Source organism: Theropithecus gelada, chromosome 4, assembly GCF_003255815.1.
Source record: "Theropithecus gelada isolate Dixy chromosome 4, Tgel_1.0, whole genome shotgun sequence".
Lineage (NCBI taxonomy): Eukaryota > Metazoa > Chordata > Mammalia > Primates > Cercopithecidae > Theropithecus > Theropithecus gelada.
Window position 1 is genome coordinate 5822979 of NC_037671.1, and position 18578 is coordinate 5841556.

The following is an 18578-nucleotide window of genomic DNA, read 5'->3' on the forward strand; positions in this document are numbered from 1 at the left end:
GGTGCACCTGTGGCCTCAGCTACTCAAGGAGGCTGAGGGAGAAGGGTTGCCTGAGCCCAGGAGGTCGAGGCTCCAGTGAGCTGTGATTGTGCCACTGCACTCCAGCCTGAGTGACAAAGTGAGACCCTGTCTCCAAAGGAGAAAATAATAATAATAATAATAATAATATATATATTCTTGTTGCCCTGAGGTGTTGTCTCTGTTTTCTTCACAGGGTACAGCTCTGACAGGGGAGAGAAAAGTGGCACCATTTTGGATATTCTTGAGCTTCAGAATGCAACCAGACATGTCCTTGAATGTCATTAAGATGAAATCCAGTGACTTCCTGGAGAGCGCAGAACTGGACAGCGGAGGCTTCGGGAAGGTGTCTCTGTGTTTCCACAGAACCCAGGGATTCGTGATCATGAAAACAGTGTACAAGGGGCCCAACTGCATTGAGTGAGTGGGGAGCAGGGGTGGGTGGGCAAGCTCGGAGCGGGGTGGGGACGTTGGCTGCTGTAGAGCCGCTGGTGGGTAGAGTGAGAGAGAGCCTGCCAAGATGCCAGGGTGACGACGGCTCTTATGTTATTGTCACTGACGCGGACTCCGAGGCTGGGTAGTGAAGGGCTCACAGCTAGTGAGTAACAGAAGAGACATGAACAAGAAGGAAATAGAGAAAGACAAAGAGATAAGTGTGGTGAGGGGGACAATGAAAAGGAAACAGGAGGATGGGTGAAGACAGACCTATTCACTTTCTTCACATTTTCAGTGAGGACCAGCCCTAAGTATGAAAATAAAAAGGCAGTTCATTCCTGAGAGGTTCTGAGAACCTTCCCTTGAAAGCAACCAGTAGAGTGGTTTTACCCCTATCCGTCCTTTGTCAGAGTGGTTTTGAGAGAGGCTGTTTTTTTTTTTTTGTTTGTTTTTTGTTTTTTCAATCACACGGTCCAGCACGGTGTTTTTTCAGGTTACCTTGCTGCTGTTCATGTACTTTTCATTCATTGATTCATTCATTCATTCCTTCATTGATTTACATTTTTTGAGCATGCACTGCCAGTTACTGGGTAGGAGAACTATGAAGAAGTGAGAAGCTGCTCTGCCTTCTAATGCTTCTGGCCTGTGCCTGGAAGAGATAGGTACAGACTCAAGCATGAGCCCAGCAGGTGGGAGTGATGCGTTGGAGGTGTACACCAGGCTCTTGAGGTGCTGGCTCTGCCAACCTCAGCATAGCACCTTTCCTGCCCACAGGCACAACGAGGCCCTCCTGGAGGAGGCGAAGATGATGAACAGACTGAGACACAGCCGGGTGGTAAAGCTCCTGGGCGTCATCATAGAGGAAGGGAACTACTCCCTGGTGATGGAGTACATGGAGAAGGGCAACCTGATGCACGTGCTAAAAGCCGAGGTAGAGAGTGCCCCCCCACACGGGGATCCCCAGCGCCTGGGCCCTGGCTGTCTGTTATGGCTGTCCTTGGGGTGTGTGTTTGCAGCTCATTAGTATAAAATTTGCAAATTGCTTGGTAGTTTGAATTTTCTTTTCCTTTTCTTATAGAGACAAGGTCTTGCTATGTTGCCCAGGCTGAACACCTGGTCTCAAGCGATCCTCCCACCTCAGCCTCTCAAGTAGCTGGGATTACAGGCTCAATTTCCTGAAGTCAGTTTCTCCTTAAAACATCTCTGCCTTGATCCGGCTCAGTGAGTGGGTCACTCCTGTAGTCTCAGCACTTTTGGCAGGAGGATCACTTGCACCTTGGTGTTCAAGACCAGCCTGGATAACACAGTGAAATCCCATCTCTACAAAAAATAAAAGGTGCATGTGAACAGAGCAAGACCCTGTCTCTGAAAAAAAGAGAAACTCTTCCTTGCCTTTTGCTGCCTTGAGAGTGGTCTCTTCATCCTCTCGATCCTGCGGACCGTCCTCCGTAGTCTGTGTCTTAGGAATGTGATTGGCTGTTTCCCATACCTGTCTGCTGTTCTGCAATCTACAGTTCAGAGATAGGCCCTGTCTTCACGATGCAGACATCATCTGATGTGGAGTGTGTGCACAATGGGATGACAATTAAATATGGATTGATTAACGAAAGGATGTACACTATAAATGACTGTAAGAGCAGACAGAATATTCGTGGTTGCACTTTGAAACCATTCAACAAAGTTTTATTTTAAAATAATTATAGAACATTAGCAGCAACAACACTGGATAGGATTTAAAACAAAAATAAAAATTGTTTACCAAGATCAAATTATTTGACAACATTTTTAAAAGCTAATGTGCCTGTTAAGATGAAGGCCTTGTGCTAGTAGCTTATAAATCAATAGCTAATAGGATGCAGGCAGTAAAAGGAGGCAGGTAACTAAATGAGTGGTATGGTGTGATGGTGGTTTTTTTTTCTTTTTTAAGAGAACGAGATCTCACTGTGTTGCTCAGGCTGGAATGCAGTGGCACAGTCACAGTGCACTGGAGGCTTGAACTCCTGGCCTTAAATGATCCCCTCACCTCAGCCTCCTGAGTAGCTGGGACTATGGGCATGAGCCACTGCACCCAGCTATGTGGTGGGGGTTGTTTTTTTTTTTTTTTTTTGAGAGGAGTCTCATTCTCTCACCCAGGCTGGAGTGCAATGGTGCGATCTTGGCTCACTGCAACCTCCACCTCCCTGGTTCAAGCAATCTTCCTGCCTCAGCCTCTTGAGTAGCTGGGATTACAGGCGCCTACCACCATGCCTGGCTAATTTTTTTATTTTTAGTAGAGACAAGGTTTCACCACATTGGTCAGGCTGGTCTTGAACTCCTGACCTCGTGATCCAACCGCCTTGGCCTCCCCAAGTGCTGGGATTACAGGCATGAGCCACCACTCCCAGCTGAGGGTGTTTTGATAGACATACTCATCGTCTGCTGTGGGAGTACAGACGAGAGGCACCCACTCAGCTTGGGATAGACAAGAAGGGCTTCTAATGTGAATGACAAGTAGATGTTTTGAAGCAGAGAATTAGGGAACAAGTGTTCTAGGCAGAGAGAATACCATGTAGAGACTGCCAAATTTGGGGAACTGTAAATTCCTGGGTTTGGCTAGAGCATAGATTGCACAAGGTATGGGGAGGGGTGGCGGGATATGGCTGCCTTTATGGCAAATACTCCCACTTTTCCACTTTCTTCTCCTACCCCACAATTGCCAAGCCAACAGGCATCTCACAAAAATACCTTTGGGAAGGAAAAGAGGTGATCACTTACACTCATGGTATTATAGTTTGATCAGATTGCTCTCCACCCCAGAACGAGAGAAAATCAGCTGTTTGAAGTAAACATTTTGATTGGGAAATAAGTCTTTGGTCTCCCATCCAAGTACTAACTCAGACTGCTTAGTTTCTGAGATGAGAGAGAAATCATTTGGGACATGAGGCATTCTGCAGGATCAGGGAAAGTTCAGGTGTGCCTGTTTGGACTCAGTCAGGACATCAGGAGGACCTGAGAGAGAAGCAGAAAGAGAAGAGAGGGGGACCAACTTACTTTGCTTGCTCAGAAGTTTTCCCTAAGTCCAAAGGTATACCAAAGAAGAAGGGAAAACATCTCTTCTGCTACTTTCTGTTTGGTGGTGATCAAGCTATTAACAGTGTCGCTCAGCTACGTTATGTCATAAATATGGTTTCAGGGATAGACTTGGAATCTCACTTTTGTCATTAAAATTTTTTTCCTGTTAACCAACAACCAAAATACATATAAAGTTTTAGGAAACATCTTGTTTGTATACTGATTTTTTGTTGTTAAGCAAAACTGTATTTTAATCACTATAATAGAAACTGGAATTGTTTCTGTTAATATTGATGTTCACATAAGAAGAATACAATTATAGGAACCAGTGACCTGAGACTCTACAAAAGCCTGAAGTATCTGCTACCAGGTCATCAAATAGATATTAATTCACTGAAGCTTTGTCGTTTTAACATCATGTTTATCTCAGATTTTTCCATGATTGTAATCAGTGTGAACATGTTCCCTTGTATTCTTTTTTCTCTTAATGTTGTTTTACATGTGACATTTCCATGGCATTGTTCATATCCTTAATGTAAACTTAGTATGACATCGTATGAGTATCCCATAGAAAATGCTTGCTTGTGTATTTATTCATCCATTCATTCAGCAAGCATTCCAGGTATAATCCTAGGTTCTAAAGATACAGTCCTAAATGATATATATTTTTGTTCTCAAGGAGCTTAATTTTATAGTATTTTATGCATTACCAAATTATTGTGGGATTTTTGTTTTTACACTAACAAAATACAACATGAATACCTTTTGCCCTCCAAGAATGCAATCTTTCTTGTTTTCCAGTGACAGCAGTGCTGTGGTGCGTCTGCTGGAAGGAAACCTGTAACCCTCTCCTCAGGCTCAGATCCCACCACCCTTTCATGAAACAGTTGCTTTGGCCTATTTGATTACCTTTCCATTTCATAGACTTAATGTCACTTGTTTTAGATGAGTACCCCGCTTTCTGTAAAAGGAAGGATAATTGTGGAAATCATTGAAGGGATGTGCTACTTACATGGAAAAGGCGTGATACACAAGGACCTGAAGCCCGAAAATATCCTTGTTGATGATGACTTCCACATTAAGGTAAACCATCATCTGTAGGCTTCCAGAAAGTTGGGTGATTTTGGTTTTAATTCTCCAGTGTAAATCCATTCTTGTAAACTGGAGAAGCTAAAGGAAGACCTAGCTCAGCTTATAACTGGTGATGATGGTGCTGAAGGGCTCTACCAGCGATTGAAAGGAAAGACGCAGGCTTGATGGGATCAGGAGATAACTGTCAGGATAACTCATATCTTTTGGGGAGGAGTGGAATTGAGTGGGGGAGATGAGAAGTCCTCTTTCCTAGATTATGTTTTTCTCCTCTGTTAGAAACATTCAAAAGTTGCCCTTTCCATCCTGGAATGGGCCATTGGTGCCATAATGTGTCACCAAGACTCCCCTCCTCTGGAAATGCAGGGGAATGTGAGGGTGTGTGCAGAAAATCTTTAGAGTTCAGATATGGCCTAAGAGTGAGATCAGCAGCCAGGTGCGGTGGCTCACGCCTGTAATCCCAGCACTTTGGGAGGCTGAGGTGAGCAGATCACCTGAGGTTGGGAGTTCAAGACCAGCCTGACCAATATGGAGAAACCCCATCTCTACTAAAAATACAAAATCAGCCAGGCGTGGTGGCGCATGCCTGTAATTCCAGCTACTTGGGAGGCTGAGGCAGGAGAATCACCTGAAGCCGGGAGGCGGAGGTTGTGTTGAGCCGAGATTGTGCCATTGCACTCTAGCCTGGGCCACAAGAGCAAAACTCTGCCTCTAAGAAAAAAAAAAAAAAAGAAGAGATCAGCAGTACATCAAAAACTTCTACTTTGAAATTTTGTTTTATATTTTTATTTGATTATTTACTTTTGTGTTTTAAAAAATCAGTTTCCTTTGAACACGTTCTTTCCATTGTCGTAAAGGGAATAAGGGAAAGGGATTTTTCTTTTGTTCATTCAAGGGCAGGATTTAGCTAGCGGGGAGTGTCATATCTAATTGGCTTTCGCAGCAGGAATCCAAGCACAAGCATCCAAAAGGGGAAGCAGCCCTGGGGGAGGCACTCAGGAGCTGCTGACACAGGGGCCCCTCTCCACCAGCAGGTTCTACGTCTAGTGCTTTGTCCTAGTCTTGGACAGGCCTTTAAAAAAAGGCCTAGGAATAAAAATTCCTCATTCATAACCTATCTTCAAATTCGTGACTTCCCTCTTATGTCGTGGGTTAGAATCTGTGGATTTTAGGTAATCATGTGCCACAGTTCATCCCCACATGCTTGCTTGGATTCCTGCAGGCAGAAGTGGAACTGGCACCTGTGTTCTCTTCTTCACTGCACTGCTCTGTCATTTTGCCCTGCCAACTCTGTCTTGTTCTGTGTCTGACTTTGGTATTTTTCTCTCTGCTTTTTGTCTGTTTTTCTCCTCCTTCCCACCCCTTCTTCTCTTAGGTTCAGGCTACAGCTCAAAACAAGCAACACTGCAGTCCTTATCCTCAGCGTGTCTTTGGGATCCTTGGACACTCGCATCCATGGGCCTCTGGACGCCATTTGGGGAAATAGAAGGTGTAGTACTTAGCCACTGTCTGCTACATAAATGTGCAGAGAAGAAAATAACCATTTTTCCCCCAAGCCCCAGAAATAGTTGAAAAACATATGCAGAGTCAATGGGGAATTAGAACAAATATGTTTGGTTGTTACTGTTCTTGTCAGAAACCTCTTCTGCTTTTCCCCTCCCCCTTATTGCATAAGGAATGCGATACCAGAATTTCATGTAACGTTTCCTGCGCGGAGATTTTACAAATGGCTGAGGAGACACACAGTTTCTATGAGTCTGTTGACAAGTCGCCATTTTGAACCTGCCCAGTGAAACCGTTTCAGGAAAATTTACCATACCTTATGTATACTGGACAAGCCCTAGATTTAAAGTCAGATCTGATTTGCTTATGGCCTTCACCAAATAATCCCCGTGGCTTGATGTCTTTCGCAGATTGCAGACCTCGGCCTTGCTTCCTTTAAGATGTGGAGCAAACTGAGTAAAGAAGAGCACAATGAGCTGAAGGAAGTGGACAGTACCTCTAAGAAGAACGGCGGCACCCTCTACTACATGGCACCCGAGCACCTGAACGACGTCAACGCAAAGCCCACGGAGAAGTCAGATGTGTACAGCTTTGCTGTCGTACTTTGGGCGATATTTGCAAATAAGGAGCCATATGAAAGTAAGGCATTAGAGGAGTGGGGTTTGATATGAACCAACACTGCCATATGAAGTAATGGACTTCAGTGAAATCAGTTAAGGTTTATAATTGTTTTTTTTTTTTTTTTTTGAGACGGAGTCTTGCTCTGTAGCCCGGGCTGGAGTGCAGTGGCCGGATCTCAGCTCACTGCAAGCTCCGCCTCCCGGGTTTGCGCCATTCTCCTGCCTCAGCCTCCGGAGTAGCTCGGACTACAGGCGCCCGCCACCTCGCCCGGCTAGTTTTTTGTATTTTTAGTAGAGACGGGGTTTCACTGTGTTAGCCAGGATGGTCTCGATCTCCTGACCTCGTGATCCGCCCGTCTCGGCCTCCCAAAGTGCTGGGATTACAGGCTTGAGCCACCGCGCCCGGCCGGTTTATAATTGTTTATTCTTTTAATGTCAGTCTTGCCTGCTCAACTGTGAGTTCCGTGAGGGCAAGGACCATATCTGATTTATCCTCTGCTGTCTCCTCAGCATCTACACTCACGGTGCCTGGAACTAATAGGTGCCCAGTAAATTTTTGTTGAATGAATGAGTAACCCCATTTAGGAATCAGTGATCATAGGATGAATAGGACTCTTGATAGCGTGTCATTAGCTTGAGAGGTGCTGTAAAATTCCAGGGTTCTTCCTAGATAGGAAAGTTGATTGTTTCTGCTTGTGAGGACTTAGCCTTTCACACTACAAGGCATACACTTCATACTTTCACTCATTCACTTACTCCTTCATTCAAGAATTCTTTCTTTTCAGTCCCTACTGTGGGCACTTTAGTCGGCATTGGGAATATAAAGATGAGTAAGTCGTGGCTTGTGTAGGAGAACAGAGACACTCTTCAGTTTGTTAAGTGCATGAACTAATGGATGTTTTCCTACATACTCGTCTTGAGTGATCATCAGCTCCCGTGGTTTGATGATCATCTCTTTGCAAATGCTTCTTAAATGTGTGTCTCTGGCTCTGGCCTGGATATCCACTTGTCTTATGGTCAGATCCATTGCAGGCACCAAAGGAACCTCCAAAGCAGCATCCCCCAAACACACCCATCTTGTCGACACTGTCCTGCAGCTCGCCCTGCTTCACTCCTCCTCATATGCTCAGGAAGTGGCATGGCCATCCTTTTACCAAGTTGCCCAATAAGAAACCTTAGAGTCATCCCAGACTTGCCCTTGCCCCTCTCTCCCACATTCTATCAGATCTCAAAACCTATGAATTCAAGATATATATATGACTAAAGATATATCTGCAACCCATCTGCCTCTCTCTGTCCCCACTGGCCTCTGCTTAGTTCAAACCCTCACTGTTTCTGCGACTCCTTCCACTGTCCACCATTCATGTGGCAGCCAAAATGGTCGTCCTAAAAGGCACATGTGACCCTTTCCGTCACATATTGGAAATCCTTCCCAGATGCTCCATGGTCTTCAGGATGAAGTTCGAATTCCTCAATGTGGAATACAAGGCCTTCATATTCTGGCCTTTGCTTCTCTACTGGCCTCATCCCTAACCCTCCCTTCTTTGTCAGTTAGACTGAGTGAGGAATTTCTGGGATGTGTCATGATCTCTGTGACTTCTAGTCTGTTGATATCCTGCTTCTCTTGCCTGGAGTTCTCCTCCTTAAGTCCCCCTTTCCCATTCTTTACCTGCTAGTTTTTCTGGACTCAACAAAGCCTTCCTGGACCTTTTTAGTCAGGGTTGTGCTACTGGAGCCCCTTGTACAAATTTTTTTTTTTTTTTTCTTAGACAGAATCTCACTCTGTCACCAGGCTGGAGTGTAGTGGCGCAGTCTCGGCTCATTGCAACCTCCACCTCCCAGGTTCAAGCAATTCTCCTGCCTCAGCCTCCCGAGTAGCTGGGACTACAGGTGTGCACCACCACGCCCAGCTAATTTTTGTATTTTTAGTAGAGACGGGGTTTCACCATGTTGGCCAGGATGGTCTTGATCTCTTGACCTCGTGATCCGCCTGTCTCAACCTCCCAAAGTACTGGGATTACAGGCGTGAGCCACTGTGCCCAGCCCCATCCTTTTTGAATAGCAATGATCACTCTTGTGTTTTAAGCCACTCTCATTAACTTGAGCTCCTAAAGGCAAGGACTGTCCCGTATTTGCCTTTGCACATGGAGCGTGCCACTGGCCTTGCCCACATAATCTCTGTTCCATCAGCAGGTAGCTTTGTTGAGAATTTTGTTTTATCTGCAGACATTAAGCTATTGTTTGGTCATCTCTGTAGTGGAATATGTCAGCTCTTTGTCTGACATATTCCACTCTATAGAATGAGGCAGCTGTACCACAGGCATACCAGAGGCTGAAAAAAATGAGCAGTATTGTTCAAGTTCTGTCACCTTCCTGCCTGAGAGAGGAGCAAGACCTGAAAGAAAGTCTCAACCTCAGCTCCTCTTTGCTTTACAGATGCTATCTGTGAGCAGCAGTTGATAATGTGCATAAAATCGGGAAACAGGCCAGATGTGGACGCCATCATTGAGCACTGCCCAAGAGAAATTATCAGCCTCATGAAGCTCTGCTGGGAAGCGAATCCAGAAGCTCGGCCGACATTTCCTGGTGAGAGCATCTTTTCTGACTGTGTAGGATGCATCCTGTGTGGTGATTTTCCTAGTAAGATGTTGTTAGGAACTTGGTTTGAATCCTCAGAAAACTAAGTTCAACTTTACTTGTGGTTTTAAACTGATTTTCTAGATTTCAGACATGTTGTTCAATGCAAAGAAGCCATCTCTCTCAAAAGCATGAAGGCACATAAGGCCTTCTTGTTTCCTTTTTTTGTAACTAACTTTTTAACTTGGGTTTAAATATACATAACAGTAAATTTAACATTGTAACTGTTTTCAAGTGCACTGTTCAGGGGCAGTAAGTACAGTCCCACAGTACGTTCACTCCCCATCATCTCTCTCCCTGCCCCTGGCAACCCCCATCCTACTTTCTGTCTCTACGAATTTAACTGCACTGGGTACCGTATATAAGTGGAACCATACAATATTTGTCCTTTTGTGTCTGGCTGATTCCACCTGGCATGATGTCCTCGAGGTTCATCTGTGTTGTAGCAGATGTCAGAATTTCTTTCCTTTTCAAGGCTGAATAATATTCCATTGTATGAATAGACTGCATTTCGTTTCTCCATTCATCCGTGTATGGGCACTTCGGTAGCTTTCACCAGCCTTCTTTGCTTCTTCACCTCTTTTATTTCCATCCCCTCCCTTGTTTAGCTGGCATCTTTAGAAAGTATTTTGCCATTTAGACTGGCCCTGTCATACAGGGATGGGGAAAGGTGCCTGGATGTTTGCTGAGCAGTATTCTATGGTGCGGATGTACCACAGTTTAACTATTCACTCCTTGAAAGACTTGTTTCCAGTTCTTAACTGTTGGGACTAAAGCAGCTGTAAATATTCATGTACATGTTTTTGTGTGAATATAAGTCTTCATTTCTCTGGAATACCAAGGAGTGCAATAGCTAGGTTGTATGGTAGTTTCATGTACAGTTTATTTAAAAAATTCCCAAACATTTTCCCAGAGGGGCTGTGCCATTTTATATTCGGTGTCCGCGTGATGCAGGTTCTTGCATCCTCACCAGCATTGGGTACCCAGGCTACTCACACTTCTGCTCAGCCAACTACAAATTTATTTGAGTATTCCCACAAGCCCCACTTCAGGTCTGGGAATTCATTAGAAAGACTCACAGAACTCAAGAAAACATTTTACTTATGTCTCCCCTTTCACTGTACTGGGTACAATTCAGAAGCAGCCAAATGGAAGAGATGTACAAGGTGAGGTATGGGAAGAGGGTGTACAGAGCTTCCATAGCCTTTCAGGACACACCACATTCTGGTGCTTCTATGTGTTCAGCAACCTGAAGCTCTCCACACCTTCCCATTTAAGGTGATTTATGGAAGTTCCATTACATATGCATGATTGATTAAATCATGGTCATTGGTGCTTGAGCTTAATCTCCAGTCCTTCTCTCCTCACTGGAAGTCAAAGGTGGAGCTCAAAGTCCCAACCTTCTAATTATAGCTTGGTCTTTCTGGTTGCTAGCCCCCATTCTGAAGCTGCTTAGTTTTCTGACCCCACCCAAAAGACACTCTTAGAAGACTCCAAGGATTTTAGGTGCTACCTGCCATGAACAAAACCAAACCTTTCTGATTCTCCAAGGTGTCTTATTTTATTGTTTCCTGTCTGTTTAGAGAACTTTCCTTAATCATTCTTTTAGGATATGTCTGAACTCTGTCATTCCAAAATTTTTTTCCTTATAGGTAAGGTGTTATTTTTCTCTTGCTGCTTTCAAGACTTTGTCTTTATTTTTCAGAGATTTAGTTGTTATTTGTCTTGGTGTGGATTCCTTTGGGTTTATTCTGTTTAGGTTTTGCTCAGCTTCTTGAATCTGTAGGTTTATGCCTCTTACCATATCTGGGAAGCTTTTGGCCATTATTTCTGTAAGTACTTTTTAGCCCCCACTCTCTTTCTCTTTTCCTTCTGGAACTGTGACAACATAAAAACTGTGTCTTTGGTTATAGTCCCACAGGTCCCTGAGGCCTTCTATTTTTTTTTTTTTTCAGTTAATTTCCTCTCTCTTGTTCAGACTGTATAATTTTATCATTCTGTCTTCCAGTTCACTGATTTTTCTGTTTCTCCTTGATTCCACAGTTGAACCATCTACTGAGCCTTTTTTTTTTTTTTTTTTTTTTGAGATGGAGTCTCCCTCTGTCCCCCAGGTTGGAGAATGCAGTGGCGCAAGCTCCGCCTCCCGGGTTCACTCCATTCTCCTGCCTCAGCCTCCCGAGTAGCTGGGACTACAGGCGCCCGCCACCCTGCCCGGCTAATTTGTTGTATTTTTAGTAGAGACGGGTTTCACCGTGTTAGCCAGGATGGTCTCAATCTCCTGACCTCATGATCCGCCTGCCTCGGCCTCCCAAAGTGCTGGGATTACAGGCGTGAACCACTGCGCCAGGCCTACTGAGCTTTTTATTATATTTTGGTCATTGAAGTTTTCAGCTCTAAAATTTATATTCTCCCCTTTTTCGCTGAGACTTTCTATTTTTCATTTGTTTCAAGCAGGTTCATAACTATTAATTGAATTGTTTTTATCATGGCTGTTTTAAAATCCTTGACAGGTAATTCTAACATTGCTGTCATCTCAGTATTGGCATCTGTTGATTGTCTTATTTCATTCAGTTTGGGACCTTTCTGGTTCTTCATATAAGGAGTAATTTTTCTGTTGAAACTTGTACATTTTGTTACTGTGTTGTGAGAATCTGTATCCTCTTTAAGCCTTCTGTTTTGGCTGAGCTTTTCTGAGACTGCTCTGACAAGGGAAGAGTGGTGGCCACCTTACTAGTGCTGGGTGGAGGTAGAAGTTCAGCCTCTCCACTCAGCCCTTATTGACGCCCAAAGTCAGAGGCTCCTCTTCCCTGCTGGTGAGGGGTGGGAATTCTGGCAGAGCCCACATAGTCCCCACTGACACAGAGGTGAAGGCACCTCATTACGACTGGACAATGTTAAAAGTCCTGATTCTCCACTAGACCTCCTCTGACACTTCCCCAGTGGGGAAGGGAAGGGGGGTCTTGTTACTGCCATGTGGAGCAAATCCAGGCTATTCTTGTGTTCTCCTGACACCGTAAGAGTGGAGGGGCTCATTATCAGCTGGCAGGGTAGGACAGCCCTGGCTTCCTGTTGGGCCTTCTCTGACATTACCCCGGCGGGGATGTTGGGTTTGTTGGGTTACGTTGTTACTGGCTCACGTGGTTGGATGTGGAGGCTCTGCACTTGGCCTTAGCTGCTGTGGGTCGGGGTGCAGCCACAGGGTTTGTCTGTGGGGGTTGGCTGGAATAGAGTGGTTGTTGACTAAAAGTTTTCTCCTATCCAAGCACTAACCAGACCTGACCCTGCCTAACTTCCAAGGGCAGACAAGCTTGGGCACGTTCAGGATGGCATGGCTGTAGACTGGCTAAAGTTAGTTTTCTGTCTGCCCCTTGCTTAGTTCTTTGGCTAGAAAGAGCAGGCTTTGGTTGGAGATTTTTTTATCTGTGGCCATTGATGGTTTGAGGTTGCCACCTTTTCAGCCAAGTCTGAGATATGAGGAAAAGAGAAAATCCAGTGAACTCGCTATCGTGTGTTTCATCTGATCCCGAGGTTTCCCGCTGGTCTGCCTTCTTCTCTTCTCCTTTCAGAGACTCTGTACGTCTATATAAATAATATAGAGGATGTTTTTGTTGTGCTTAGAAGGAAGAATAAGAAGAAAGTATGTCCACTTCATCTTCCTGGAACTGGAAGTTTCTTTTTTCTTTGAAGGCTAACAGCTGTAACCCATTACTCTAAATCCTTGCTCTGAGTATCCCGACCTCTCATAAATCTGATGCCAGAGGGACAGAAACAGGGAGTTCGCCCATCCCTGTCCAGCTGGAGATGGACTCACATCAGGGAGCGGTTTGTGTTGCAGCCGGAGAAACTGCAGCACGAATAAAAAGCACAAAGAGCACAGGCTATTTCAGCAGAAACCCCTGGTTTCCTGTGTTAGCCCATCCCTTGTTCTATTCATCTTATTAGTCTCTATCAGAGTCAGTGATTTGGAGCTTAAGTTTTTATTTTACTGCTTTGCCCACAGACTGAGGTAAGTAATTCAAAGATAATAGATGGCTAATATTTTTTATTTTACGTTAGAAAATAATTAAGAAATTTAAAGTACATTTTATTCTTACAGGCATTGAAGAAAAATTTAGGCCTTTTTATTTAAGTCAATTAGAAGAAAGTGTAGAAGAGGATGTGAAGAGTTTAAAGGTAGGCAATATAGCAGATGCTTGAAATATTAACATATCAAAATATATACTGTCAATCGTGAAAACCAAAACAATGTGATTTGTTATTGAGATTTGAGGTAAGCTAGCTTGGTAAACATATAAAACAAAATGAGCAATTGTCTGCAAATATCACCCTGTTGGCATACTGGACCCATTTCTCCTTCAAAACTCATGAAATGAGAGAACAAATATATAGCAATATGAAAACAAAAGCACAGTGTCACTGGCAAAGAATGGAAAGTACCATAAGTGGGTCAGTCATTTTGAGGAATTCTTGAAAGATAGAAAGACCACAGATTTATTCTGCGGAGACATATAACAGAAAAGGAATACTAACCCACGACATAATGCTGAGGAAGAAGTACCGGAGGGGCAGTCTTGGGTCAGTGTACAGAAGTAACAGCACAGTCACCTGGGACGCTGACAGGGGAGTCACTTGAGAACCTCATTTATGCTAGTTAGGAAAGTTGGCTTCTCTCCCTACTTCCCCTGTACTTAGCAACAGATGGCAGTAGCATCTGCCCAAGACTGAAGCAAGGAGGTGGTGTCTGGGGTGAGAGGGGCATGACAAGGCCCCGTTAGGAACCAGTCAACTAAGAGGAATGGAGACCACCCTGCCCCGCCCCCGCCGACTCTGGAATCAGGCTACTGCCATACGTCTTCCAGCAACTTACCCCCATAGTCATGAACAGGAGGCTACGGCAAATGAAACAGGCAAACAGATTTTAAAATATAATTTAAAAAAGATTGGAATCAGCTACGATAAACTCTAAGGCAAAAAAGCATTCCCTCAAACAATCAGGAATATTTCATAATGATAAAAGGCCCAATGCATCTGGAAAGTATAACCACTTTAAATGTGAATCCATCGTCAATAACATGATCTCAAAGTCAACACAGCAAGAAGTGACAGAACTCAAAGAAAAACAGACAAATCCACAATTACAACTGAAGATTTTTTTTTTTTTTGAGACGGAGTCTCTCTCTGTCCCCCAGGCTGGAGTGCAGTGGCACTATCTTGGCTCACTGCAAGCTCCACCTCCTGGGTTCACACCATTCTCCTGCCTCAGCCTCCCGAGTAGCTGCTGGGACTACAGGTGCCCGCCACCACGCCCGGCTAATTGTTTTTTTTTTTTGTTTTTTTTTGTATTTTTTAATAGAGACAGGGTTTCACCATGTTAGCCAAGATGGTCTCAATCTCCTGACTTCATGATCTGCCCGCCTTGTCCTCCCAGAATGTTGGGATTACAGGCGTGAGGCACTGTGCCCAGTCAAGTTTTTTGTTTTTTGAGACAGAGTCTTGCTTTGTTGCCCAAACTGGAGTTCAGAGGCGCAATCTCAGCTCACTGCCACCTCTGCTTCCTGCGCTCAAGCGATTCTCCTGCCTCAGCCTCCCGAGTAGCTGGGATTAAAAGCGTGCGCCACCATGCCCGGCTAATTTTTTTATTTTTAGTAGACATAGGGTTTCACCATGTTGGCCAGGCTGGTCTTGAACTCCTGGCCTCAAATGATCCACTTGCCTCAGCCTCCCAAAGGGCTGGGATTACAGGTGTGAGCCACCACGCCAGGCCTATATCTCAACCTTTTAGTTTTGTGTGTGTGGAAAGTGGGTGTGAGGAGTGGAACTTGACAAACCCACTCTGAAATCCATATGAAAAGGTAAAGAAGAGCGTAAGAACAGCCAAAATGCCCTTGAGGAAGGACAAGACTAGTAGTGAAGGGCTTGCCTTATCAGATTCTTGTCAAGAATTATAAAGCTATATTAAAAAGACAGTGGTATTGGTGTGGGGTGGACAGATACTGTTGGAATGGAGTTGAAAACCCATAGATTTACACATACCTAGAAACTTGATTTTGACAGAGATGGCACTGCAGAGCAGTGGGGAAATGACAGTCTTTTCAATAAATGGTGCTGAGACAACTGGGTATCCGCACGGTACAAAAATGAAATTGGGCTTCTACCTTACACCATACCAAAAAATCAGCTCCAGGTTGATTACTGACAGAAATGTGAAAGATAAAATTATAAAGCTATTGGAAAATATAGGAGAGTTTCTTCATATCAGGACAGGGAATCCTCAACAGTACACAAAAGCATTAGCTGTAGTGGTAAGAATTGATAAATTTTAAAATTTACAAAATTTTAAATGAATTTTTAAAATGAATTTGTAAATGAATTCATTGTAAAATTCTATAAATTTATAGATACATTTAATACATTTATAAATTTATAAAATGTTTAAATTAATTTATAAATTCATTTAAAAACTTTCATTCATCAAAATAAACTATTAAGAGAATGGAGGCTGGGCATGGTGGCTCATACCTGTAATCCCAGCACTTTGGGAGGCTGAGGTGGGAGGATCGCTTGAGGCCAGGAGTTCGAGACTAGCCTGGGCAACATAGTGAGACGACCCCCTTACAAATAATAATTAAGAAATTAGGGCCGGGCACGGTGGCTCATGCCTGTAATCCCAGAACTTTGGGAGGCCGAGGCGGGCGGATCACAAGGTCAGGAAATTGAGACTATCCTGGCTAACACGGCGAAACCCGTCTCTACTAAAAATACAAAACATTAGCTGGGCATGGTGGCGGGCGCCTGTAGTCCCAGCTACTCGGAGGCTAAGGCAGGAGAATGGCGTAAACCCGGGAGGCGGAGCTTGCAGTGAGCCGAGATTGCGCCCCTGCACTCCAGCCTGGGCAACAGAGCTAGACTCCATCTCAAAAAAAAAAAAGAAATTAGCTGGGCATGGTGGTGTGCACCTGTGGTCCCAGCTACTCAGGAGGCCGAGATGAGAAGCCTGGTTGGGCCTGGGAGGCTGCGCCATTGTGCTGCAGCCTGGGTTACAGAACAAGACCCCATATCCAATAAATAAATAAATAATAAACAAGCAAACTAGTCACAGAATGGGAGAAGTGTGACACACACATAACTGACCAAGTACTTGAATACATAAAATCTAGAGAAATTTTATAAATCAGAAAGGAAAAGGTACGCAACCCAGTTAAAACAGGGATGAAATAGTTGAATGGGCACTTCACCAAAGAGAATAAATATACCAAAAAAACGCACAACTTTACTGGTAATTAGAGAAATGCAAATTAAAACCACAATAAGATAATATTATGTATCTAAACATTGGCAAACATGGCAAGGCTTTTCTAAACATCATGAAATAAATCCAAATAAACAGTGAAATGTGTTGATGAATGGAAAGACTTGACATACTAAAGCTGTCTATTCTCCCCAACGTCATTTACAAAGGAGTGCAATCCTAATTAAAAGCACAACCAAATTCTTTATGGAATTCAACAAGCTGACTCTTAAGTTTGTGTGAAAGAAGAAATGTACAAAGATAGCTAAGAAAATTCTGAAGAAGGAGATCAGAACAGTGTAGACTAGAGCAAGGATAATCAAATAGATTAATAGAAAAGGTGAGTCTTTGCAGGTTGGGTTTTCCAGAAGCAGCCACTGAGTTGGAGACTGGGGTGCAAGGAAGGAGTGGGAAGCAGGAATGAGCAGAGGAAGAAGTCAGAGGGCAACGAAGCCTGAACAGAGCTCTGGCAGCAGGGAGCGCTGAGCAAATGCCCCTCAGGCTTATCCCACGTCAGGCTGAAATGGCCAAGGCTTTATCTCCTTGCCTTTCTCAGTCACTGGCTCAGAAGGGGAGTACCTGGGGCAAAGAAGTTCACAGCTGCAGGCTGTTTGTTCACTCAGCTCCTTGCAACAGGGCAACAACTCCCTCCTTGCTGGGGAATCTGACAGGCCCATCACTGTGTCTACCACAAAGTCCAGAATCAATCCATGTATGTTTCTTAAGCTGCACACAAAATTCGCAAAGTATAAAGAAAAAGATTATTGTATATGACCTCATGAAAATGGAAAGGGAGTTGAAAAGGAGAAATTGTGTTTAGCAAAGGATTAATATCTAGAATATTTAATAGAATGCCTACAAATAAAAAACAAAAATAGGCTGGGCACGGTGGCTTACACCTGTAATCCCAGCACTTTGGGAGGCCGAGGCGGGCGGATCACAAGGTCAGGAGATCGAGACCATCCTGGCCAACATGGTGAAACCCCGTCTCTACTAAAAATACAAAAATTAGCCAGGCATGGTGGCGGGAGCCTATAGTCCCAGCTACTTGGGAGGCTGAGGCAGAAGAATAGTGTGAACCCAGGAGGCGGAGCTTGCAGTGAGCTGAGATCGTGCCACTGCACTCCAGCCTGGGCAACAGAGCGAGACTCCGTTTCAAACAAACAAACAAAAAAATAATTCAAAAGAAAAATAATAGACAACACAGACAATTCAAAAAAGAAACTGAACAACACATTTCAGAAAAGATATTTGGCCTTGCCAGCAGAGAAAGGCAAAATGAACCTGTTACAATTTTTCATCCATTAGATTGAAATTTTCGAAAGACTGGTGATACAATGTGTTGGTGAAAATGCAGAATAATAAGCAGTCTTCTGCAGTATTGGTAAGAGTGTAAATTGGAGAAGTTTATTAGAAGGTGTGGCATCCAACAAACTCCACAAGCCCATAAGTTTTGTTGCAGTTCTACTCTCAGTAATCTGTACCACTCACATGTACACTCAAAGTTGTAGCTTCCGTTCTTTGCACCTTAGTTTATAAGAGTGAAAAATTACAAACAACTCAAATGCCCATAAGTAAATGCCCTAAATTATGATTCATCTAAACTACACAATACTAATAGCCATTTAAGAGAAAGAGGTGGCAACTAACATGTAATGATATAGAAAGATCTTCAAGATTAGCTGTTAGTGAAAAAATAAGTCACATAACAATACTTACAGTGTGGTCCTTTTAATGTTAAAATATATATATATATATATGTGTATATATATATATATGCCGGGTGCAGTGGCTCATGCCTGTAATTCCAGCACTATGGGAGGCCGAGGTGGGCGGATCACTTGAGATCAGGAGTTGGAGACCAGCTGGCCAACATGGCAAAACCCTGTCTCTACTAATAATACAAAAAAACTGGCCAGGTGTGGTGGTGCATACCC

At 43.8% G+C, this 18578-nt stretch overlaps 1 protein-coding gene across 8 annotated transcripts in view; it reads left to right on the forward strand.

Moving 5' to 3' along the window:
• RIPK1 (receptor interacting serine/threonine kinase 1) overlaps positions 1-18578 on the forward strand; it is a 44456-nt gene that overhangs the window by 12648 nt on the left and 13230 nt on the right. For 4 of the 8 annotated variants that reach the window (XM_025381539.1, XM_025381536.1, XM_025381537.1 and 1 more), the window contains 7 exons: positions 215-438; positions 1228-1384; positions 4450-4587; positions 5969-6082; positions 6507-6735; positions 9153-9302; positions 13450-13526. In XM_025381539.1, the coding sequence (XP_025237324.1) occupies positions 6537-6735; positions 9153-9302; positions 13450-13526 (426 nt within the window). In that variant the 5' untranslated portion in view covers positions 215-438; positions 1228-1384; positions 4450-4587; positions 5969-6082; positions 6507-6536. The remainder of the gene's footprint in view (positions 1-214; positions 439-1227; positions 1385-4449; positions 4588-5968; positions 6083-6506; positions 6736-9152; positions 9303-13449; positions 13527-18578) is intronic. The other 4 variants (XM_025381532.1, XM_025381535.1, XM_025381534.1 and 1 more) reach the window with 2 other exon arrangements.